The 24,544-nt window shown below is 38.6% G+C and overlaps 2 protein-coding genes across 3 annotated transcripts in view; one reads left to right on the forward strand and one right to left on the reverse strand.

The window, feature by feature from the left end:
• The window catches only part of FAM185A (family with sequence similarity 185 member A), a 55,708-nt gene extending 53,960 nt beyond the window's left edge, over positions 1 to 1,748 (forward strand). For both annotated transcript variants that reach the window (XM_054564351.1, XM_054564352.1), the window contains one exon: positions 1,591 to 1,748. In XM_054564351.1, coding sequence (XP_054420326.1) covers positions 1,591 to 1,703 — 113 coding nt within the window. In that variant the 3' untranslated portion in view covers positions 1,704 to 1,748. The remainder of the gene's footprint in view (positions 1 to 1,590) is intronic.
• Positions 1,749 to 3,441: 1,693 nt separating this feature from the next.
• FBXL13 (F-box and leucine rich repeat protein 13) overlaps positions 3,442 to 24,544 on the reverse strand; it is a 234,885-nt gene continuing 213,782 nt past the window's right edge. The window contains exons 16-18 of the mRNA XM_054564349.1: positions 17,885 to 18,019; positions 12,498 to 12,661; positions 3,442 to 3,628 (exon numbers count right to left, since the gene is read on the reverse strand). Coding sequence (XP_054420324.1) covers positions 3,442 to 3,628; positions 12,498 to 12,661; positions 17,885 to 18,019 — 486 coding nt within the window. The remainder of the gene's footprint in view (positions 3,629 to 12,497; positions 12,662 to 17,884; positions 18,020 to 24,544) is intronic.

Here is a 24,544-nt window from a genome sequence, read left to right on the forward strand (position 1 = left end):
TTTGGGAAACTTTTTTTGTTTATTATTGATGCTAAATGGTGCAAAATACAATAAAGTTAGAGAAACCAGGGTTCAACCTTCTGAGTTCTTTCTTCTATGTTTATTTGAACCACTAGAAAAAGAAATTCTGAGTTATTTGGTAAGACTACTGGGTGCAGTATCTCAAAATACTGACCTACCAAATGCAGCACAGGCATAAATAGAACAGATTAAAATGGACAACGCTGAAGCCCTAATGATGAAGAGTTAGAGGAAAAAGAGAAGCTACTGAAACAGGGATTTACCAATTGGAATGAGAGATTTTAACCAGTTTAATGAGAAGTGGGGTCATAATGATATTGAAAATATAACAAGGGATGTAGAAGGAAAAACTCTAGAGGAAGTTGTTGAATACTCAGCTGTTTTCTGGGAAAGATGCAATGAACTGTAAGACATAGATAAGATTATGGCTTAGATTAAATAGAAGATGCAAGAATTCAGAGAAGAATTTGTATCAAAGAAGTACTTGACATAAAGATTGGATGGTACAAAGCACCTTTTTCATCAGCTGGGAACTTCAGATGGTTCTCAAAAAGGGGGAAGGAAACTATACTGAAGAAAAGGATCGCCTGATTTGTGTACGTGGTTTCTACAAAGAAAATTTGTATGATGAATTGAGATATTATATTCACAACTCTCCTCAGTTCAGATTGACTTAATTCTTAAGTACAGAATTAAGCAAGGGAGTGTCAGAGATGTTGTAATAACCTAATTACCGTGATTGAGAGGAGAAAAAAAGCAGAACTAGAAGAACTGAGATGGGAAATGAACCAGGTGAGCTCTATTATTGCCACAGCCCATTACCTTGAGAGAATTTCCACGCTGCAGGACAGGGAGGGTAACTGGCAGAGCCAAACAGTCTCCCCAGTGGAGGAAACTGACTGAGCTGAGCATCTAAGGAGACCAGGGCTGCTAGAGTCCACCAGAGAGTTCCGTGTGTGAAGAAACTACCTACTATGTGCTGCAGTGTGAATGAACTTCAACATAATTATGCTGAATGAAAGAACCTAGATTTTGAAAAAAGTACATATTGTATGATTCCATTGATTAAAGTGTAAGAAAGCGAAACTAATACATTGTGACATAAAGTGGATTAGTGATTGCTAAGGAAGGGGGGAGTTCTAGAGGTGACAGACAGGGAGGCACAGGAGGGGCAGATTAGAAAGGGGCACAAGAAACTTGTAGGTGTGATGAACATGTTCATTATCGTGATTGAAGACATGGTTTCAAGGATTTTTTAACATACACCAAAACTTATTACATTTAAATACATGGTGTTTATTTTGGCAGTAGTGCTTAAATAAAGCTTTTTTAAAAACCTGTATACAACAAAATACAAATAAAAAACAGAGTAGTTTCCCTTTTAAAGTTCTGAGAAGATGAAGGAACAAGCCCAGGTAGCCTCTTTGTAACTCTTTCCCAACTATATCTTTACTAAGATTTTGTGCTGTTCCAAAGTATTTTCAGTTTTAGAGATGTATTTTTAGGATCTCTGTACTCAAATATTGCTATTGTCACTCAAGATATAAGTTCATGCATTTTGTGTTTCAGGACTCATGAATCAAGGAAGCAGACCTGAAAAGTGGATTAAGGCTGATGCCCCAAAAGGCACTGTAAGTTTTAGAAGTCAAAGCTGGTTTCAGTCCCTGAAACTGCAGGACTAAGGATGGTTTGAGTTATAATTTATAATTTTAACAATGATTAGTAGATCCATGACTACAAAAATGTAAATACTACTTTCATGTTGAAAATAACAAATTGGATGAGTGTTGGTGAGCTGTCTTGGGGCGGGGGGGGGTGCTGCTTCAAAAGTTGTACTAGCTATTGTATTAGTTTTATTATTGTTCTGTAACAAATTACCACAAACTTATTGACTTAAAATAGCACCCATATATCAGTTCACAGGTCAGTAGGTCAAGGGCATGGCTCGATTCTGTGTTCAGGAGATACAAAAGATAGTGATTAACTCCATTTAAGAGATAAGTAACAGAGGAAATGGAAATGTTTTTGTCTTTTGTTGTTAGGTACCTGGAAATCACAAGAAAGCCTTGTTCCCTTTAAAAATGTATGTTTATGTCCTTTATAATAAAGGTTCCTAGATCCTTAAAGTCATTTGCCCTGGTTCAGACATTTACTCTGACTTATAAGGCCATCTCTGCCTTCTTTTCTAAAGAGAAGCTTCTAAATTTCTCGTCAAAAACATCTCATCTCTCAGGGTTATTTTATATAAATATAACCTCGAATTTGATAATCTCAAAACTATTGGTTTAAAGTAAATTTACTTTTATTAAAGTAAAAGGGAAAGATGAGGAAAAATGAGGGTTAAAATGTTCTCATGTAAATTTTTTTGAATGACAGGAACAATCAGAAAAAAAAAGTCATTTGAACATCATTGAGCTATTGTCTATGTCTGTTCTTATGCCATATCTTGTTATTTTGACTACAGGAGTTTTAGAGTAAGTTGTAACATCTGGTAGGACAATTTCTCCTTCATTATTCTTTTCTCAAAAATATTGTGGTAATTCTTGCACGTTTATTCTTCTACGAGAATATTAAAATCATTGTGTCTAATTAAAAAGAAAAGCCATTGTGAGGCGGAGTGGAATGACATTAAATTTATGTATTAATTTGGAAAAATTACACTTTTATTATGTTAATGATTCTTTCCAAACATGGTCTATCTTTCCATTTATTCAGAACTAGTTTTATGCCCTCTAATAAAATATTATGGTTATGTTTTCACGTTGGTCCTGTACCCTTCTTGGTAAATGTTGTCTCAAATATTTTACAGTTTTGTAGCTCATGTGAATGAGATTTTCCTCCTCATTTCTAACCAGATGTTACAGAAAAGAGAGAAGTCCACTCCTTGTTATATATTAAAATGTATTTAGCCACTTCATCAAATTAAAAGAAAAAAAACTAAAGTAAAAATAAATAGTAGCAGTATTTAATTTGGCTTTTTAAAAATCATCATTATTAGTCCTGGCTGGATGGCTCAGTTGGTTAGAGCATTGTTCTGTGCACCAAAAAGGTTGTGGGTTTGATTCCTGGTCAGGGCACATACCTAGGTTGTGGGCTCGATCCCCAGTTAGGAAGCACATGGGAGGCAACTGATTGATGTTTCATTCTCACATAGAAGCCTCTCTCCCCCTCCTCACTACTCCCCCCCCTTTCTCAAAAAAAAAAAAAAAGAATAAACATATCCTTGAGTGAGGATTTTTTTAAATAATAAAATAAAATCATGATTATTAGCCAGATGATATATTTAGAAATATTTGTAGTTGGAATAATCAGATGATTTGCTGCCATTTACACCATCAAGATCCAGCTAATAAAAATACTTGCATCAAATGAAGTCACCCAGTTCTAGATTTTTTTTGTCCTTTCTGCTTCAGTTGAAGATCATACTACTTCCTCTTCACTATTGTATGTTGACTCTTTCGCTGTCAATTCTGTATCTTTAAGCAGTGCTATATCCTGTTGCTCTCTTAGAGGCTTGCCTTCAAGATCGTAGCCAAACCAAAGTGGAGGGTTGTTAGAGTTGTATTCCTGCTGCCGAACTATAGATGACATTTTCTTAGCTGCCTCCCTGTAATAACAGTGATTAGCATTAGCTAGGTGCAGAAGTAATCACTAGTGCAGAATTATCAAACTAGATCAAATTGGGAGTCAAAGAACTCACTGGCAGGAGTTGAACTTACTTTTCACAGCTTTCTTGCCTTGTGGAGGAGGAGGGTGTTGCTAATAATTAGATCCCAAGGCTGAAGTAGTTCAGTAGCTCTCCAGTTCAGCCAGTTCAGAGATTAACAGACACAGTGAATGGGTAAGGAAATTGCACTGAGTCGGAATACTGAGAGCAACTTTATAATGCTCTTGAGTGAGCCGTCTAGTATTTCCAGTGTCCTAGATGAGGGGGTACCCTTCGCAGCCAACCTGTGAAGGCTAACCATGCACCTGAGCAGGAGCTCTAAACCCAAAGTCTACAGATACCTTTTGGATACATGGATGAACTTAAGGGAGGTCCTTGAACTCCTACAAAATTTATACAGTTTTGTATCTGAGGAGAGGGTTTATAACTTTTATCAAGTTCTCAAAGTTGTCTATGACCAAAATGATACAAAATACTATTACTGTCATTCTTAGGAGGAAGAAAGGAAGGAAGCAAAGAGAATATGTAAAAGTTTTCCTGGACCCCAAATCTAACATGGGGGGTCCCACATAACACCAAGCAATTCTCGGATGCCAAGTTGGGTGTCCTATAATTCAACTCAATTCTAAAACTGTCTACCCAGAGATAGCATCAGATGGCACAGGTTAAGGGCTTAGTTCCACAAGACTGCTCTTCACTTTGGATGCCAATTACAAGTCCAGGTCGTCACCTGGGCTTCTGACTGAATGGCAATATAGAGCAGAGTTTCCAATAACCTCCTCCTTGGGTTCATTTAATTTACCAGATCTTCTCACAGAATTCATAGAAACTTTACTTACTGAATCACCGGCTTATTATAGAGCAGGGGTACCTAACCCACCAGTCTGTTGCTTATTAGGAACCAGGCCCAGAGCAAAGCTTACCTGAGCCCCATCTCCTGTACCATCTTCTACAAAACTGGTTCCTGATACCATAAAGGTTGGGGACTGCTGTTGCAGAGTATGTAACTCAGGAAGAGCCAGATGTAAGAGATGCATTGGGCAAGGTATGGGGGGAAAGTGCAGAGCTTTCACACCATCTTCAGTCATGCCCTTCTCCCCAAATCGCCATCCATTGATCAACCCAGAAGCTCTCTGAACTCTGTCCTTTTGGGGTTTTATGGAGACTTCATTACACAAGCATGATTGATTAAATCATTGGCCATTGGTGATTGATTCAACCTCCAGCTCCTCTTCCCTCCTTGGAAATCAGAGTATGGAACTGAAGGTTTCACCCCTTCCTTCATGGTTGGTTCCCTGTGCAACCAGCCCCTATCCTTAGGCTTATTAACATAAACCCAGTTGTGGTGGACACAGTCTTGTTATGAATAATGAGACACCCATTTCACCTTTATGGCTCTGAAATGATTTCAGGAACTGAGGACAAGAAACCAAATTAAAAAAATGTTCCCTTTGCTCTTACCACTCAGGAAATTCCAAGGATTTGGGGAGCTATGGAAGGGACCCCCCCCCAAAATGGAATTTTCTTCTGGAGGGTGAGCTCCTTGTAGTACAGGCTTCCCCCAACTAAGTAAGTGTTCAAGGAACACAGCTGTATCAGTGTACCGGCTAGCATTGTTGGAAGAGGCTGCATTTGGCTTCAGTAGGTTTTTTTGAAGACTCTTTCAACATGTTTTCCCATTTCATGATGGGTGATTTACAGGCACACCTGCCCACAGTGCACTGAGTTTTCAGCAGTTTTTGACCAAAACTGACCTGAACCACATTCTTCACCCTCCCTATTCACCTGATCTAGCCCTGAGACACTATTTTTGGTTTCCCTGGATGACAAAAACCCTCAAAGGAAACGTTTTGCCAATGCAGGGGAGGTGAAACAAAAACGGCAGAAACACTAAAGGCATCAAAATCAACAAGTTCAAAATCCATTTTGAGCAGTGGAAAAAATGTCTCAATAGGTGTATCACATCAAATGGAGAGTCCTTTAAAGATGACTGAAGTTTAAACATGTGAGAATAAATACACAATTTTTTATAAACAAATTCCATTTTTTGGCCCCCGCCCCATATATGAGAATGATAGTTTGGTCATCTGAATGACCAAATATACATTTCTTATAAATCACAACATCATAACATCAGGAAAAAGGTATATTTAACCTGAAAGTAATTTGAGGACATGGTTTGAATCTTGAGACCAGTACTAAAAAGGAAATGAGTAGTGACTTTTATAAGATCAGAAATGAGTAATGTTTGTGCATGAAGGGGCCACTTTGCCTACTGTTGCCATATAGTATATTGAGTTATTAATTGTAAAAGTCTGGAAACTGAGTCATTGATATAAAGGCTGTATTACCATATGTTGGAATTAAATTTGTGCTCAATGGTTATGTGAGTTTAAGTAGGGCAATGAAATCAGGAAGGGCTGAGATACAGCAGTTGTTTAAAATGCTGTTTCACTTGAATCAAGTCATAGAAGTATTAAAATCATTGTAACTAAACAGGAAGACAACTAAAGCATTGCTAATTCTGTTTGTTACCACATTGTGTTTTGACTTATATATTTGCATTCACACAAAACTTATACAAGTTTAAAGAACACTTTGAATGAAAGTAATTGTTACATTAATTTAAGTGTAGTTCTACATTTTAAACTTATTATATAATCTTTATATGTCCTCTAACTAGGATTTTTTTTTCAAGATCTCATTGGCTTTACTAAGCAATTTATGAATGGGGCAGCATCCCTTCTAGCAAATAAAAGGATGCTCTTAGTAGGATATTTTTACATAAAAATAATAGTGTTATATCTTTAGCTTTTGGATTTTCTTCTCCTGAACAGTTTTCCCCTTTTTTAATTCTGTGGAGTTCAGATTGCCATGTCTTTGAAGGTGGTTTTTTTGTGAGATTGTTTCCACTCAAGGACCTGCCACAACATAATACCAAATGTTGGGGGAATCTGAAGCAAAACTGACAACATCAGTTTCTAATGGGTAAAACTGTCCTAGGCAACAGAGTGCCAATGCTAATTATCCTTCACCTCATGTCTACCTCTCAAACTTGATCCATCTTTCAAAACTCAAAACCAATCCAGCCTCTTATAAAGACCCAAATCCTATTCCTTCCTCCTCTGAACTTCTATAGGAAGTTGATCATAGAGTTAACTTCTTTCTATTACATAACTTCATGGTATTTATTGTTTATAATTTAAACTTTGTCATTTTTCCTTTTAAGTAGGCACTAAGTTATTTAAGGGTGTATTACAGTTCTTTGTACCACCTTGAAACCTAGCAGGAAGAGCCAAAATAAGAGATTTCAGCAGCTTACACCAAGTTGTATATTAAAGTGGATTCAAAGCTTCCCCTGCAATAATATTACTCACCTTTGCTCACATTTCCTTCTAGTTTCTAGAGTAGACCTAAAAAGGGTGGAGGGGGACATTTGGAGTTGATACTAGAGACTGTTCATAATCAACCGCCCCTCTTATTTATGCATCAACAAATAAATTGAGCATGTGCCTACCCTACCCTTATTGATCAAGTCCAATGAATGTCAGAGCTTTAAAAAAGCTTGATTAAACACTTTGCCTCCTCACATGACCAAAAGAAGGAAAACAACAAATTTAAAAACAAAAAATAACCAGAACTGCCAGAAAATTGAACTGTATGGAAGTCCAACAACCAAGAAATTAAAGAAGAAACATTCATCCAGACCAGTAGGAGGGGCAGGGATGGGTAGCTGGGGCAGAGAGGACGCAAGGCAGTGGCTGGAGGACCAGGTGAGTGAGGCAGCTGCTGGCAGACCTGGCAGTCCCACATTTGTGTACAGATAAACCAGGAGGAACAGCTGGGGAGCAAAACAGTGCAATCCAGTTTCCAGTGTGGGAAAAGAAAGCCTCAAAACCACTGGAGGTAAAAACCTGTGGGGGTTGTGGTGGCAGGAAAAACTCCCAGCCTCACAGGAGAGTCCATTGGAGATACCCATGGGGTACTAGAAGATACACAAACTCACCCATCTGAGAATCAGCACTAAGCTTGTGGATAGTGGGGGAAATGACTGAAAGCCTGCTGAGAGCCAAGCAAGCGGCATTGTCCCTTCTTGGACCCCTCCCCCACAGACAGCGTGTCACTATGCAGAGACCTGGGTGGCTGCACCCTGACGAATACCTAAGACTCCACCACTTCAAACTTAATAGGTGCGCTGAGACAAAGAAATGGCTCAAATGAAAGAACAGATCACAGCTTCAAAAATAGAACTAAGTGATGCACAGATGGCCAACCTATCAGATGTACAGTTCAAAACACTGGTAGTCTGGATGCTCACTGAATTGGTATGGTCACAAATTGGAGCAAAAAGTAAAGGCTATACAAAGTGAAACATGGAAAAATATTCGGGGAACCAGCAGTAAGGGGAAGGAAACTGGGACTCAACAATCTGGAGCAGAAGGAAGCCATAAACCTTCAACAAGAACAGAATGAAGAAAAAGAATTCAAAAACATGAGGAGAGGCTTAGGAACCTCTGAGGCAATTTTAAATGTTCCAACTTCTGAATCATAGGGGTGCAAGAAGGAGAAGAGGGAGAGCAAGAAATCGAAAACTTAAAATAATGGAGAACTTCCCCAATCTGGCCAAGTAAACAGACTTCCAAGGAAATCTAGGAAGCTCAAAGTGTCCCAAAGAAGTTGAACCCAAGGAAGCACACACCAAGGCACATCATAATTAAGTTACCCAAGATTAAAGATAAGGAGAGAATCTTAAAAGCAGCAGGAGAAAAGGAGACAGTTACCTACAAAGGAGTTCCTATAAGACTATCAGCTGATTTCTCAAAAGAAACCTTGCAGGCAAGAAGGGGCTGGAAAAAACTTTCCAAAGCTTTTTCATGACTTTCCAAAATCATGAAAAGCAAGGACCTACATCCAAGATTACTCTATCCAGCAAAGGTATCATTTAGAATGGAAGGGCAGATAAAGTGCTTCCCAGATAAGGTCAAGTTAAAGGAGTTCATCATCACCAAGCCCTTATTATATGAATTGTTAGAGACTTCTCTAAGAAAAAGAAAATCAAAAACTATAAACAGTAAAACAGAGGGAAGGGGGAAGGGTGGAATGGGGAAAAAGGTACAGGCAATAAGCAGCATAAATAGTAGGCACAAAAGAGGCAGGAGGAGGTTAAGAATAGTATAGGAAATGGAGAAGCCAAAGAACTGATATGTACAACCAATGGACATGAACTAAAGCAGGGGGAATGCTGGGGGTGGGATGTGAGGTGCAGGGTGGAGGGGAATAAAGAGGAGGAAAAAAATGGGACAACTAATAGCATAATCAATTATATATATATGGGCTTGATTAAGTGGTGAACACACAATGCAATATATAGGCGATACATTATCAAATTGTATACTTGAGCCCTGGCTGGTGTAGCTCAGTGGATTGAGTGCTGGCCTGCAAACCAAAGGGTCGCTGGTTCGATTCCCAGTCAGGGCACATGCCTGGGTTGTGGGCCAGGTCCCCAGAAGGGGGAGCGTGAGAGGCAATAATACATCAGTTTTTCTCTCCCTCTTTCTCCCTCCCTTCCCCTCTCTGTAAGAAGTAAACAAATAAAACCACACACACAAAATAAGTGTACACTTGAATCTTATAAGTTATTAACTAGTGTCATCCCAATAAATTCATTTTTTTAAAAAAGCTTGAGAATCATGAATCTAATGCCAAAAAAAAGGGGGGGCATAGTAATGACTAAGACCTAGGCACAAAGTATGGCTGCCTAGTATTTAATATGACCTTTTTAAACCAATTTAACCTGTTTAAACCAATTTCTTCATTTTTATGATAATAGGATATTTGTGAGGATTAGATGGGATAATAAACAAAATAGGATTTAGTGCAGTACATGGCAAATAATAATTGTTAAATGATATTATTTGTTCATACTAACAATATGTCAGTATTATAACTCCAGATCCCATAGGCCTTTCCACAAAGACCTTTCCATTAATGGGAAAGGTGAACTCAATGAGTTTTCTTTCCTAGCAACACAATTCTCTCAGGGTGCCTGGGTAATAATTTAATTGCCAGCAACTGCTAAAGAAGGCCTTCAAGGAATCTCTTTACTCATCATGTAACAATCATAGTTGTTACTTCTTCCTCCTTGAATTAAAGGAAGCTTTATTGTTCCTCCACATGGGGCTTCTGAAATCACTTTCTGGAATTCCTTCAAGCTCTGGGGTTGGCAGAATGACCGCCTATCTGATGCTGGAAGCTCTCTTGCAAAGAAATACAGCCAGTTTGTTCACTGACCAAAAGTTTGCTACTCCTCTGGTCAGAAAGGATAGGCTGAGCAGACCTCTTTGATTTGCAAAGCTGATACAGTATTTTCAGATTCTACCGAGTATGAGGGAATTTGTCCATAGACCAGTTTCTTCTGATTGCTGTAATTAGATTTTAAGGGCTACATGATACAATGTTTTCACATTCAAATGGATCTGAATGTGTGGGGTCCAGTACTTTGTGACTCAGTGTCATTGAACCTCTTACCAAGTAAGAAAAATACGTATCTCAACTACCAAATATTTGGTTTCACCCAGGCAAAACAAAGCCCCTGCAGGTGAGGGACCCACATTGCTCTGGAAAGCGCAAACAACTGCTCTTTTAGAGTGAGAATAGGTATGGACTAGATATCATCATGACCTTGGTTCTTGCAGCTTTTCCAATTCCACTCAAGGATCTAAGTGGAGAAAGGAGTTGCTGTACAGACCCTAGAGCTGACCCCAAACAGCTGCATGTGGCCAGAACTTATCTTGGGAGTTCCTTGACTGACAAACAGCACTCTGTTCTAGATGTTGAAAGTCAAGACACTTGCTTGTGGAGCCTTACTAGTCCAAATGCTGAGACTCTCCAAGCCACTCTGCTGTGGAGCCTGGCCTTCTCCACTGTTAAACAAAGACAGAATCTGAAGATTCTAGATCTTTCCTGCTGGAACCTAGCAGGGGTGGAGCTATAAGGAAAACTAAGGTGTTTGGCCTTAGACAATGAGATGTGCAGATAAGTCAGACTCCAAGTCTCTTCTTGCTGATAGGGCAGCTAGGCTTGGCGGTAGAAAACAAAAGGGGTCTTTTGACTTAAGGAAAAAAAAATTTCTGTAGATCCAGCTAGTTAAACAGAGTTTTGCATTAGGTTTTGGTGGCCAAGCCCAGCTAGCAGTAAAAAACTTACTTTGCCTTGTTTTGTTTTCTTTGCATATTTCTTTTCTAGTGACCTGCAATAGGAGTGAGTAATCAAAGGCAGGATTTGAATAGTACTAGATATCTAGGGTCTTCTTGACTAAACACCACATTTATCACACTTTAACATCCTTTAGCATGATTAGATTCAGAGAGACCCTTGCCAGAAAGTCTCTATTCATTTTAGTTAAAAATCCCACTTATGCCCTGGCTGGTATGGCTCAGTGGACTGAGCGCTGGCATGGGAACCTAAAGGTCACCTGTTCAACTCCCAGCCAGGGCACATGCCTGGGTTGTGGGCCAGGCCCCCAGTAGGAGGTGCACAAGAGGCAACCACACATTGATGTTTCTCTGCCTCTCTTTTTCCCTTCTTTCCCCTCTTGCTAAATAAATAAAATCTTTTTTAAAAAATCCTACTTATTAGAGTTCAAAATATTACCTCCCAAAGAGTGATTGGCAAAATACAATCAGAGGATTACAGACTTAAGTCTTTTGTATACTACCTTATTCATTCACTGCCATCTGCCCAAATTTGGCTGTTTAATCATATGACAAGGTTGGCAGAGACTCCTAGGAAATAACATTCATGTTCAGCCCTCTCCAGACCTGTCAGGAAGAGGTGAGTCTCAACTCTTCTTTGGTCCTGCAGGCCTGGGCTCAGAGGGAGTACCTATTTTACAAGTTGTAGTTTTTGTTTCATTTTCATTTCATTTTAATACATAGCCTTGGATCAGAAACTGTTTTCTTCCTCAGGCCTCAAGTGGCCAGTTTTCATGGTTCAGCTCATGCTGGGGTTGCTTAACTGAGAAAGTTCTCTGAGGAATCTACATGCTTGGAGAACATTATGTACTTTATACTTTGATAATATTATTTATTTTGCCAGCCTGCAGAAAAGAATCTGATCTTCAGGGATTGGTCAAGATTTCTCATTTTGAATGCTTCACAGCTCACTTCATCAGGTCAGTTAAAGTACTTGCACATTTTTTATTCTCATTCAATAGGAAAAAACTAAACAATGGAGCAGATAACTGCTTTATTTTAAAAACTTACAGGGTAGACACCCTAGATCTTCTACCTTTATAGATTGCTTATTGAACCAGCGGTTATTTCATTGGAAACATTTTGCAAATTGAAGGAACAGGCATTTGGTCCATAATGGTCAAATCAGAATACCTTACTCCAAGCTCTAGGTGGTATAGGAAATCCCTATTTAAATGAATAGCAACTATCAAGCAAATAGCTTTGGGAGTGATGGGGTTTAGGATAACTGTTAGTAATTTATACTCAACTGGGAACTGGTTTAATCTGAGTATTTTCTAAACCCCTCTGAATGGTACGTTTTTGAGAGATAAGTAGAGAAAGAGCTAGTGATCATTTGGACATCTCTGAGGTCAAGGAAGGGATATAAAACCACATAGATGATTTTAGACAGAGCTTCTCTTGGTTCAGCTTAAAATGTTGGCTTCAATTAGGCAAAAAATAAAATGAAACTCCCTAAGTCTGAAAGACACTATGTATTATGAATGCCATAGTCATACATTCTGTTTTCTCAGAAAGTAGTTCTCAAAACTTTTTATATTTAGGTGCATACTTACTTGGAAATAAGTCTGCAGTATTTCATCTTAAGGATCCGCAGTTGTTTGCAGCCTATCTGAAGGTTCTCAAGCATTTCGTCAGTAAGCAGGACGCAACCAGAAATATCCAAAATGTGCAGATAATGGCATTTTGCTGATAATATCTCCATTGCTGAGTTAGTAATCTGAACACACAGCCAAAATAAGTACTGATTATTTTGATGAACTTCATCCCCGAAAGGAATAGTGTACATGTCCGTTTGGGCTGCTATAACAAAATACCAGAGACTGGGTAATTATAAGAATAGACATCTGTTTCTCACAGTTCTGGAGGCTGAGAAGTCTAAAATCAAGGTGCCAACAGATTAAGTGTCTGGTGAGGGCCATCTTCTTGGCTTGCAGATAGCTACCTTCTTGCTGTATCCTCACATGGCAGAGAGAGCAAGCTCTGGTTTCTTCCTATTCTTATAGGGACACTAATTCAATCATGGGGGTTTCATCCTATTTATTTCTTCCCCAAAGCCTCACTTGCTCATATTACCACTTTGGATATGAGGATTTCAACATATGAATTGTGGGAAGACATAAACATTTGTGGGGGGGGGAGGCAGTGAGGAGACACAAATATTTAATCCCTAACAAATAGAATTAGGACACTTGTCGCACTATAGTCAAACTGGAAAAGTAAAGTCAGTGTTCGTGTGGGCTGTCACTACCAGAACCAATAAGTAGAGACAAGGATTGACTCTTTCTGGGCACTTTATTCAAGTGCTGGAGATCTGAGAAGACAATGAGTTATGTACCCTGAAAACCATCTTAAGGTCTTGTCTCAAGCCCACCTTTTCATAGGAAAGGAAAGTTTAGGTAAGGGGTTTGGGAAAAGGTTAATCAGGCAAGAGTTGCAGTCCAGCAGCCTCCTATGCTCCCCAACCCCGCCCCCCGCAACACAATGGCTCAGACACCTGCTGACTCCCTGGGGCTCAAAAACTGAAATACTTGTTAACTTCCTGGAGTCCCTTAGGTCATGCATTCCAGTACCTGAAATAACAGCTTCCCACATACATTAATCACTGAAGCTTATCAACTATGACTACAGCTAAAATCTTTATCTATTGAGTTCCCCTATCAATAGGTTTATAACTCAAGTTAGTGATTTAACTGTTTTCAAACCAATAAAATGTATGTTTCAAGTGACACCAACAGAGTTTGTGATCTTTTTAGAGTCCTTGTTTGAATGGGAAACTTCATCAAAATGTCCTTTATAACACCTGTCACATCAATTTAAATATCTTATTAAATGTTGCAGTAATATTATTGTAACATCACATGTTACAAAACTAAAATATTTATGTATCCCCTGAAGTTAACCTGTAGATAGAGTCAGATTGCTAACAGGAGGGGCCTGGACATAGCTGATGGTTTGCATGTGAAGTAACATGGTTCTGGGAAAGATCAAGTGAGACAGACAGTTTGCGGCAGGGAAAGGAAGAAGAGCAGAAGCCACAGAGACTACATGAATCTCTCTCCGAGAAATTCTGCTGAGTGTTCCAATATCTTGAAAGTTTGCCCAGATATTTTGCACAAGTAATTCAACTCCACTTCTTAGATTATTTTACTTACTCAAGATCAAGCTTTTGAATTTATGGTTGAACTGAGACTGCAGAATCAACTGGATTACTCTCTCCAAAGGAATTTTTTTTCAACTGGATTTATTTCTTACTTTAAATGTTTGAACATTCTAAAATATGCCATGAGACTTGACTTTTGTTTTTAACATAAAGTTGAGAGAATTATGCAGAAAAACCCTTCAGTTTTGAAATGTATACTTTTTTGAGTTTGGAAAAATAGATGTCATTGTCTAAGCATGCGCTTTTTCCAGAACATGCTCAGGATCAAGGTTTTTAACATTGCAACTGATTCTCACAATATGCCTGCATCTAGACGTTCCTGCCATACTTTGTGTGTCTCTGAGGATCTGATGTCATTGAAAAAAAAAAAAGCCCTCAGAATTGTAGAGGACAGAAAAGAAAATGAGGTCATAGAAAAGTCCAGTCCAGGTGGAGTTCAGAGTGCTAGGCTTCATGGATACTAGGGGAGCTGAAAGGGAGCCCATCACTTCCTATAGATCAGAAGCTCAAGATATTCAGTAACTGAGGTTATACTGTTGGGATTTATGGGGACTGGGAACTAGAGGTAGAGATGACTGGCTACATTCTCAACTCCCAAATACAAGATCCTCATCTGAGCCCAGTAGAGCAGCGATTTTGTTATTCTCATTTTAGTGCTGGGTAAGATAAAGATCAGAGTACTACTTACTGATCCAGGAGGTAAGCTAGTTGCAAGGAAGAACTGACCTTCCAGGAGATGGATAATGTGGCTGGCCATTCAACATTGACCCATGGGCTTGTGGGAAACCTAGTCTAGAATTATGAGCCAGACACTAAGGTGTTTTATGGCTCATCAAAATAAATGTAGGTGGACTATATTAGACTCGACTACAGCCTTACGGTTTCAGGTGAGGAGTATTCAGATTGGCCCAAATTATGGTCACCTCATTTTCTGAATCAGGATACTCATCAATCTGCATAGATGGTAAAGTTAAACCCTTCTCCCTTACACTGAGGTTCTGAAATAATTTACTCCCTTTTTGTTATCCTAGATCTTTGATGTGGAGTGATTCATCTCACAACATCTTATTTGTGTAACATCATCCTTAGTTTCTAGTTTTCACACAGTGTCCATTTTACAGACAGAATCTCCTCAGTTTCTCCTTATCAAAAACTAAAACAAAACAAAAATATCCTCTGCCTCAATTCCTGTTCTCACTGGAATCTCCTTTTCTCATTCTTTTACTTTCCTCCCTAATTGGTGGATCCACTACAAAGCCCAGTCTCCACAGGCACCCACTTCACAGCCAGTGCAGTTCCCAGTGGCCCAGGTGTCCACATGTCCATGTGCAGTGAAAGCAGCCCCCTATGAGCTGTGACTTTTCAGGCTGTAGAGGGCACATGGTCAGTGCTGTTAGTGTGCTGAGTTTCTTGACCCCGCTCACTTCTAGAACCAGGCGATGCTCACCAGAAAGATACCTGGCTTCCCTAGTTTGAAATGAATACATTATTAAACAAAAAGAATTTTGCTGTGAACTCTCTAGATTAATTTTGGCATGATTTACCACATCTTTTTCCCCACCACCTCTTCTTCCTCCTTAACGACGGAGGAATTAGGAGGTTCTAGCATCACACTCTTAAATCTACTCACCACACAAACTAAACAGCTGAGAAATTAAATTTTTAGACTTGCTAGAATGCAGGGCATCTTGAGCATTTGGGTAATGCTTTAGTAAAGAGAAGCCCATCAGTGTATAAAATAGAAGATAACGGCATTGTCGATCTTGCAATTTCTGAGGATTTTTTTCAAAAGATTTTTTTAGTTTTTTTTCCTCTGCATACTTTGCTTCCACCAAGTTTTTCCTGTAAATTTCTTATGGTCTTTATCCACTTTAGAGACTTTCTCTTATGTCTTGTGTCTCAAGATTAATAGTGGAGGGCTACAAACTAATTACAGGGTCTGAGTGCATAAGGTAGGCCTTCTCTATTTTAAGCTTCAGTGGTCTAATTGGGTTATTTGTTGGGAAAACTTCAAATGTCAGTATTTTTTGGTCTTTTGTCCGGGGATAGTCAGAGTCCCCAGAAAAGAGATGTCCAATCTTCGGCCTGGAGGGAAAGATCTGGCAGTCAGATTCTAGATGCTGTGTAGAAAAAGTGCTTGAGTGTCTCTAAATCCAGCATTTAGTCACTTAATTTCCATTCTCACTTTGTACCCAATTGCTCTGTTATACATGGTGTCTCCCAGACCAGCAACCCTCTGTTTTGCTATCTGCAGAGCAGATAGTAGAGAACATTTAGCAATATCTGGAGACATTTTTTATTGTCATGACTGTAGGTGTAGCAGGGCTGGGAGATACTGACATATAGTAGGCAGAGGACAAGGGTACTGTTAAACACACTACCCGTACAACCACCCACTACAAAGAATTGTCTCATCCAAAATATCAATAATGCCAAGATTGATATATCTGATTCTAAGAAATACATCCCCAATCTTCTGGTGAGGGTGGGGAGGTGCAATTGTCCAGAGGTGTGGAATAGGGGAAGAGATCTGAAGATCTATTTATTTCTCCAGAACTTTTAACCCATCTCCCTTATTTTGGCCACTCTCTTAACTCAGCTCCAGAGGTACACTGTGCTGTCAAGCTTGGAGACTCTGGTGTAAGTCAATTTTATTTTCAGCTGTCTCTACTGTTGACTTAGGATTCCAAGCTGTCTCACATCTGCTAAAGTAGTCCATCTCTTTTCAAGCTACCACGTTTTGTTGCTCTTGTCTCTTCACCCTTCTTCTGCAGTCATGGTAGCTTTTCAATATACAAACTCTATATGTATATTGAGTCTGCCATATTAATCCAGATGCACAAATCTCTATTTCTTGACATAGAGATATGCCCATAGTATATTAAGAAAAAAAAGTAGGTTACAATGTATTTTGGAAAATATGATTCTATTCTTTTTTTTAAAAAAGAAGACAAAATAGAAACCTTCTATAATTCTAACCTCTGTATATAGAAAAAATTCTACAAAAATAAGTATAAAATATCAACAATGGTTATGTCTGGATGGTGGTGTGACAAGGAATTTTTACTCTGTTCTTTATGCTTTTATATGTAGTACAAATATTTTACAATGAGTACATAGTTCTTTTATAAACAGATGCCAAAAGAAATTGTGAAACACTTGAAGTCATCTTGGAACATTAACATGCTCACCTGAGGAATTCTATATGGAACTATGCTTTTGTTTGACATACTATTTACTATTAGGGCCCAAACTAAGGGAATAACAAGTTATATGCTATAACTTGTTATATTTTTGTCCAGGGGAGTTATAGTTTCTACTAGACAAAAATAATTTGTTATAGATTTGGTTATGGATTGGTTATGGATAAAAGTTATAGGTTTTTTTTTACCTTATAAGTCATTAACCAATTTTTGGTCTAACCCTATAACCATATTTCAACATTCTTCCTTCAGTTCCTATAAGTGCTCAGTTCGACCAAATACTCTATGAACAGGCTTTACCATTTTGTTGGTTCTATCATTAATAAATTAAATAAATCTTTGATACATTTTTGTATTTTTGTGAGCATTGTTTTTAACTTTTTGATAATTCTACTTTCACTCAAATGAAATCATAAAGCTGTTTCCAATTTGGGGAAAGAAGAAAAAGTGTAATGAGTACCTCAGACATGGCAAAGAAAAGTAAGTCCTATGGTGAGTCCAAGCCTGACTGCTCCCTTGCCTGAGTTCTTTGACAGTGCTTCAGTTCAACATTTTGAGCTCTGGCTTCTGCACATACCTTTGGACAGCCAGCAATGCTGAGAGATGTGAGGTTCAAGCAGTAATATGCCAGCACTCTAATAAACTCATCTGATAGCTGGGAGCAATAAGAGACATCCAGGTGTTCCAAGATCAGTGAGCCTTTGCAGAATGCCTGCAAGAAATTCCAGAGTCAAAGGTTTTTTCTTTTCCTTAGCCTTTATTCAAATGTTGTATACATATGGAGCTATTTTACCCGTAGCAGTTTACTTTGTATGCATTTCAGTCCCTGATATATGGATGTGTTACATCTTGTTGGAAAAAAAAATGGCATTACAACCAAATATTCTTTACAAAAATTTAGCATGCCAATTTAAGAGCTTAGTAGTATTCAAATTCCTGATAACAGAATTTGGTTTTCTTGAAGTTAGCACTAATGAAATTCTGAAACCAGAAAAGTTGGTGTTTGTGCTACCTTTCACCACCAGAACCAATAAGTAGAGACAGGGATTGAATCTTTATGGATGCTTTATTCAGATGGCTGGTGATCTAAGAAGATGGTGGGTTATGTACCCTAAAAGACGGTCTTACATTTCATTTCAAGCCACCTTTTTTTTTATAAGGAGGAAAAAGTGTATGTAAGGGATTTGGAACTCAGGAAAAAGTTAAAGAAGATAAAAGATGCAGTTTGGCACTTTCCCTAGCTTCCCTTCATCAACTGAACAGTGATTCTTTATCTGTGTCCTGGGTGGCATGTCTCTGCTTGGAGCACAATAGCTCAGATACCATCTTGATGGCTTGCAGTGCACCTGGGGCACAAAGCGGAATTGCCTGTGGTCTCCTGAAGTCAGGGTGGGTCATAACTTCAGTTTCTAAAACAATCACTTTTTACATGTATTCATTACTAAACTTATTAACTATTACTTAAAACTAAAATTGTTCAACTCTTGAGTTCCTCCATCAAATTTTACCTGCAAGGTAAATAATTATTAGAGTTATATTCAGCTAAAAGAGTGGGTATAAAGAAATCTAGAGGCAAGAATTAGATGGCAAACACTCTGGAGCTGATAGGATAACAGAAAACAGCAGTCTTTGGAATCTGGCAGACCTGAGCTGTAATTCCATTTCTAATAACTTCTTGTTAGTATAGATCTTTCCGAGCCTCATTTTCCTCTTCTTTAATTGGGGAAATTACAGTTGTTCCCCAGAGTCCACAAGCGACTGGTTTTAGGCCCCCAGTGTATACCAAAATCCATGGATACTTAAATCCCTTAATTGGCCCACCATATCCCCATGTTCCGCATCTGCCAATTGTAGTATCTACTCTCTAGCATTCTTCTGAAATGCCAGATGTTGATCTGAAATTTCTAGGGCTAATAAAGTCTTAGAAATCATTGGAAATTCTTCCCTTTCTTTCAGTAGTTCTTAATTTTCATTCTCATTTTTTAGGGGGAAAAAAGAACTGAGTGATAAGAATCCACAAGGAAATAGCGGTCAAAACTTTACAACTCAGCCAATATACAAGAACAAAATGGTCCACAAAATAAACCTAATAGTAATTGTAAAAATATCTGAATAAGTCAAGATGAGTAGAAATTAGAAACCAAGTTTCCAATTCAGGATAATACTAATACTGTATTTTGTCATTACCAATTTGTAATTCTTAATCCCTTCAGTTTATTTACCTAATTCCCAGCTTTTCCCCTGACAACTGTCACCCTCCCTCAAAGTAAGCTTCTGTACCAATGACAGAAATAATTATCCAATGCCTGTTTTTAAATCAGAACCCATTCCCTCCCAACTAGTAAATGTTATGGGGGCAACATATGTTTTTTACCAATCAGTTCTGCCCTGAGTCAGCTAGTAGGATGAGACTTTTGAAACTGATGATGCCCAACTATCTTTTTTCAGCGGCGTGAAATGCATTTATACCAATAAACCAGATACTTCACCAAATGGGAAAATAATTTCAAAGGAACATCCCATGAGAAAGCTAATCTTGAGACTGACTGAACGTTTGCTAACCATCTTTTCCTCACTGTTAACTCCCCTGAGAGCCTCAGGGGCAGCTTAGCAGGGTATCTGCTCCACTCACAATGGCCTAAAACAGCCCAGGACTTAAAGGGATATCTCTAACTCTCAGCTTGCTACGTGTCTATTTCTCCGTAGGTAGGGCACCAGTCCACAGTGCCTCAAGAGTCCCCTTTTTCGATACATACTCATCAACTGTGAGAAATTTGACCCTGAGTCCCTCAAAAATAAAAGGCTAATCTTTTTTTGTTACACAGCCTGGTCCCAATATATAGTGGGCGATGGAGAGGCTTGGCCAGTCAATGGCACCATTAATTTTAATACTATCTTGCAGCTGGATCTGTTTTACTATTCCCAAGGGAAATAGACAGTGGATCCATGTACCTAAGGCTTTATGGCTCTAGAAGATGACCCTAAGTTATATGCCATCTATAAACTGGAAAAATGTACCTAGATGGACAAAAAAAAATTCAAAAATGGGTGAATGGATTTGGAACAGGCTTTTTCTCTCTGCTCCTGTAGTATGAGCCCCCTATCTGTGTGGGTTAAGGTCACCCTCAGGCACAGGGTAAACATCCATATTTTTCTATTTCTTTGCTGGTGTGGACTATAACTCCCAGTCCTCTATCTGGAACATTTATCTTCTGTCCCTGGGTTTCTGATCTTACTAAGGGGCCAAAGCAGCGCCACGCAGCCTCTTTCCTGCTGCTTGATTTCTTGGATTGGGACTGAGAATTTCTTTATTTCCACTTTTTGTTAACAGTCCTTGAAGCTCTTTCATTGAGAGTCTTAACAGGTCTTTTTGCTTAGTATTTATGACCTTCCCTCCCCTTTACGAACCTACTTCAAAGTTGTCAAAAGCAAATTAGAAAAATCTTGTGCCTTCTCTACAAAAAATCAGTCCAAACTATGTGTACAGTCTTTATATATTCATTCTTTGTGTGTATGGTCTTTATGTGATATGTGTTCATCTGTATATTACATGTGGTATGTTTCCTACCTGGATTCTTGGACATACTTGCAAATAATCAAGACAAACAAAAATTGGTTATATGGGACTGAATGAACTGAAGATAATTATTATTCTTATGACTTTATTCAAAATATTGCTAATTTAAAATCTTTTTGTTTACCAGATATAAGGAAACTTGTTTTTTTTTCCCTAGAGCAATATGATAAGTTAATTATATCCTCATTACCAATATTGAAGCATTTATATTTTTCTCCCTACCTAATCCCTCCAAAATTTGGCAACTCTTAATGAGCAAGTATTATTTTCAGGGCAATATGTGTGTTTGCATAAATCCAAGAAGAATCTGTTTTCTTCAGTAGAATCAGTTTTCAATTGTGGCTTTAATAACCAAGTCTTTGTCTGGAATGTCATGACTGAGAGTCATGCCTGGACTCTGGATGTCACCAGAAAGCCGTAAGGAATTAAGATTGACTTTTGAAGCCAGTAAGAGCCCACTGCAGAAATACCTTGGTACCTTGCTTGGTCACATGGTTCATAACAGTCTTTCTAGGTAAGGAACGAAGGCTCCTTTCCTGAAAGATGGCAAGGAAGGAACCTCGACATTTTGGAGACCTCAGTAACTTGAGGAATCTACCCAAGCCTATAGGTATTATAGGCAAAGCCAGATGACAACTATGTAGCTTGGCTTCTGTTTTGTGCCCTAAGGGGCTGACTAAAGCTCAATCTGAAATTCCAGAGAAGCAGATTTCAAAGAACCTAAAAGATCCATTATTCTTGTTGTGTTTATGCAAATGATCAGGCCAAATTGAAACTGAACTTAATTCAGTCTCTGATAAAATGAGGGTAATTTTAGGGAGAGAAATTGTGTTTCAGTGGAAATGACAGTGTCCATTGTCACCCACAAACTGAATTAAATCCTAATTTTTTTAGTTTTCTTCCAAGCTCTTGTTTCATTTTTTTCTTTCATCCTTTGACTTGGAACTACAGCCATACAGAATTTACTTGATTAAGGGATGACATCACCAGAGATATTTAAACTGCAGAAAAAAAGGATCTATCAGGTTGTTGCTGCTTAATTTCATTACAGCAAAAGCCTTGCATTTGGAAGTCTTCTCTACTGACAATCTTGCAGACTCAGAAACTAGTTTATGATTTGCTGTGTTCACTAACTTTTGTGATCTTTCTATTTTCATAGAATGTATACTGTGACCTTCATTACCTGAATGCTTGCTAACACAGTATAGACCTCACTTTAGAAGCCCATCCACACTACCACCTCCTGAAATGAGACTCAACAGTTTGGCTGAATTGACTCGTTGTCAGGACTAGATGGTTGAATTGGATGTATTTCCATATCAAGAGGATGATGCTTCGGGGTTCTAGCCTATCCATACTTGGAAGGATCAGCCCCTTTGTTCCAGTCTCAGATCGTATCCACTTATCTCCTTGGATCAGACAGAGAGACTTCCATTCTCTACACAGGCAGGGAAAATAACCTTGTCAGCAGAAAGGAGTTACTGAAGAGAGAGAAACTCTCCTCCTTCATCAATCCTAAAAGATTTTAAGGATGGAAGTCTCTGAGGTGGAAATGGGATAAGATAGTGAGAAGCTAGGAAAATTCCTTGGTGAGTGGAATAGGGAAACTGAGACAGATAGCTGAACACAACAGCCAAACAATTTACAGCCAGGTGCAGGAGGTCACCAGGGCAGAAGTCCCCAGAGCCTGGCAGAAGCCAGAATTGGGAAAACAAAGACCTTACCCCCAAGTAACCTTTCTTCCCTTGGCCTTTCCTCACTGGAAACAAAAGCAGCAAAACCAGGTGGGTGATGGCTAGAACCAGCTGCAATGACTAAGACCCCTTGCCCTGGCACTGACCAATCAATGGACACCATGACCCTGAAAGAGCACACCTGGAGAACTGATGGATAGTCTTCTGAAACCCTCCCCTGAGACCTCTCTTAAGATTCCCACCTGCAAGAGTGAGGTAAAAACCTCAAGATAATGGACTCAGGGTGTGCATGCTCTCCCTCTGGGGAGCAGCCAGCACCATTCCCTCCCCTCCTTCTTTCTTCACAGGCACGTGTCTCTCAAACTCTAAGGCAATGCGAAGGTGGCAGCTTATCCTAGGCTGACACCCTGACCTGTCCCCAAAAACCCCTTTTCCCTGACTTCTCAGTGAGCTAGGGCAGCCCAGCCTAGACTCTCATGTGGCTTCCTCTATGCTATTCCTTGTTCCTCTATTCCTGGTTTCATTGTCCCCAACTTTAATAAATGAATCCTCATAGTCCAAAAAAAAAAAAAAAAAATTGGAAGGAGTCAGAAAATAGTGAGTTCCCGGTTACTGGAGACAATCAAGTACAGAGGGCACGTCCACTGTGGTGCCGGGAAGTCTAGTTCTGAAGGATTGGCATTAGTGGTCTCAAATCTCAGCTCAGAGTCAAGTTTTTCAATGAGAATGCAAAAAGTCTCTCAGAGGTACTGTCTGGAACTCTGCTAGTTTTTTTAGTACCCTTTTCACAAATACTATATTTAGAATATAGTATATTCTCAATAAATACTAGTTGGTTGATCAATCTTTTGTAAGTGTCTTCAAAGATATAAAAAATTCTGTTTTAATAATAGAGGAATTGTTATATTTCAAGAAGTAGATAATACCGTTAGAGAGTGGATAGTGTTCAATGAACCAGAGAAAATTTAAGGCAAAAAAAAAGAATATTTAAACTATAAGACTAATTTATTTAAGGATGAAATTAGCCTTACGGGGAGATTCAATTCTTTTAGAGTCTGAAAATCCTCTTTGGTAGCATCTATCATTGTCTGGGGCTGCTTGAATCAGTTGTGCTTTAAGCCTTATTTTAAAGCTTTAATGTTCTTAAAAGTTAAACTTTCTCAGAGGTGTAAATTAAACAATAACATAAAAATGATTAGAAGGTCTATGATACATTCATGGTAGTCTATCTGAGACACAAAGATGGTATAAGGCTTTATGCTTGACATAAATCAGTGCCGATCTGAGAAATAAGTCCGAACTTTTCCTGTCATAAATTCATATTTTTCTTTATGGTGATGTAAATCACATTAAGTATTTAAGTTTATAGGCATATTTCAACATAGTCATTCAGGAAATTCCATTTCTTCCCTCCAGATAAGATTATTATATACTTTTCTGGCTCCAGTGCTGCAGAATTGTACATTCTATCAATGCTGTTGATATTTTTTTCTTGGAAAATGGTAGGCTAAGCTTCTTCCAAGTTAAAAATCCTTCATAATGAAGATGGAGAGAAAATGTAAAAATTATCAATTTTGGCCCCCATCACACACATCAACCAATTTTGCCATGGATTAACAACCTTGAGGAAAACTTCCAAATCTCTTAGTGAATTATGTCATTTCTCTGTTTCTTTTGAGCTGAGTCAGTGTGGAGGCTTAATGACTGCATTCCTAATTTGGGTATGTAGTGGACACTGAGTTTCACTCACATTTACTGTCTCAATAATGTATTTTTGCCAAAATCTTGATTTAAACCATCTCAACAGGTGGCAGCTCCCAGCCTTAAAAAAAAACAAAACAAAACTCACCTCATGTTACATACTCATGACACCATCTCTTGACTATTTGTCTCCTTAGGTTCTAATTAATTCTACCACAGTACAAAGTTTGTTTTTTTGGGGGGGGGCAGTTTCCCTATTGATAAT

The sequence above is a fragment of the Pteronotus mesoamericanus genome, unplaced genomic scaffold (assembly GCF_021234165.1).
Source record: "Pteronotus mesoamericanus isolate MK-2021 breed Mesoamerican mustached bat unplaced genomic scaffold, CSHL_Meso_final scaffold_85, whole genome shotgun sequence".
Classification (NCBI taxonomy): domain Eukaryota; kingdom Metazoa; phylum Chordata; class Mammalia; order Chiroptera; family Mormoopidae; genus Pteronotus; species Pteronotus mesoamericanus.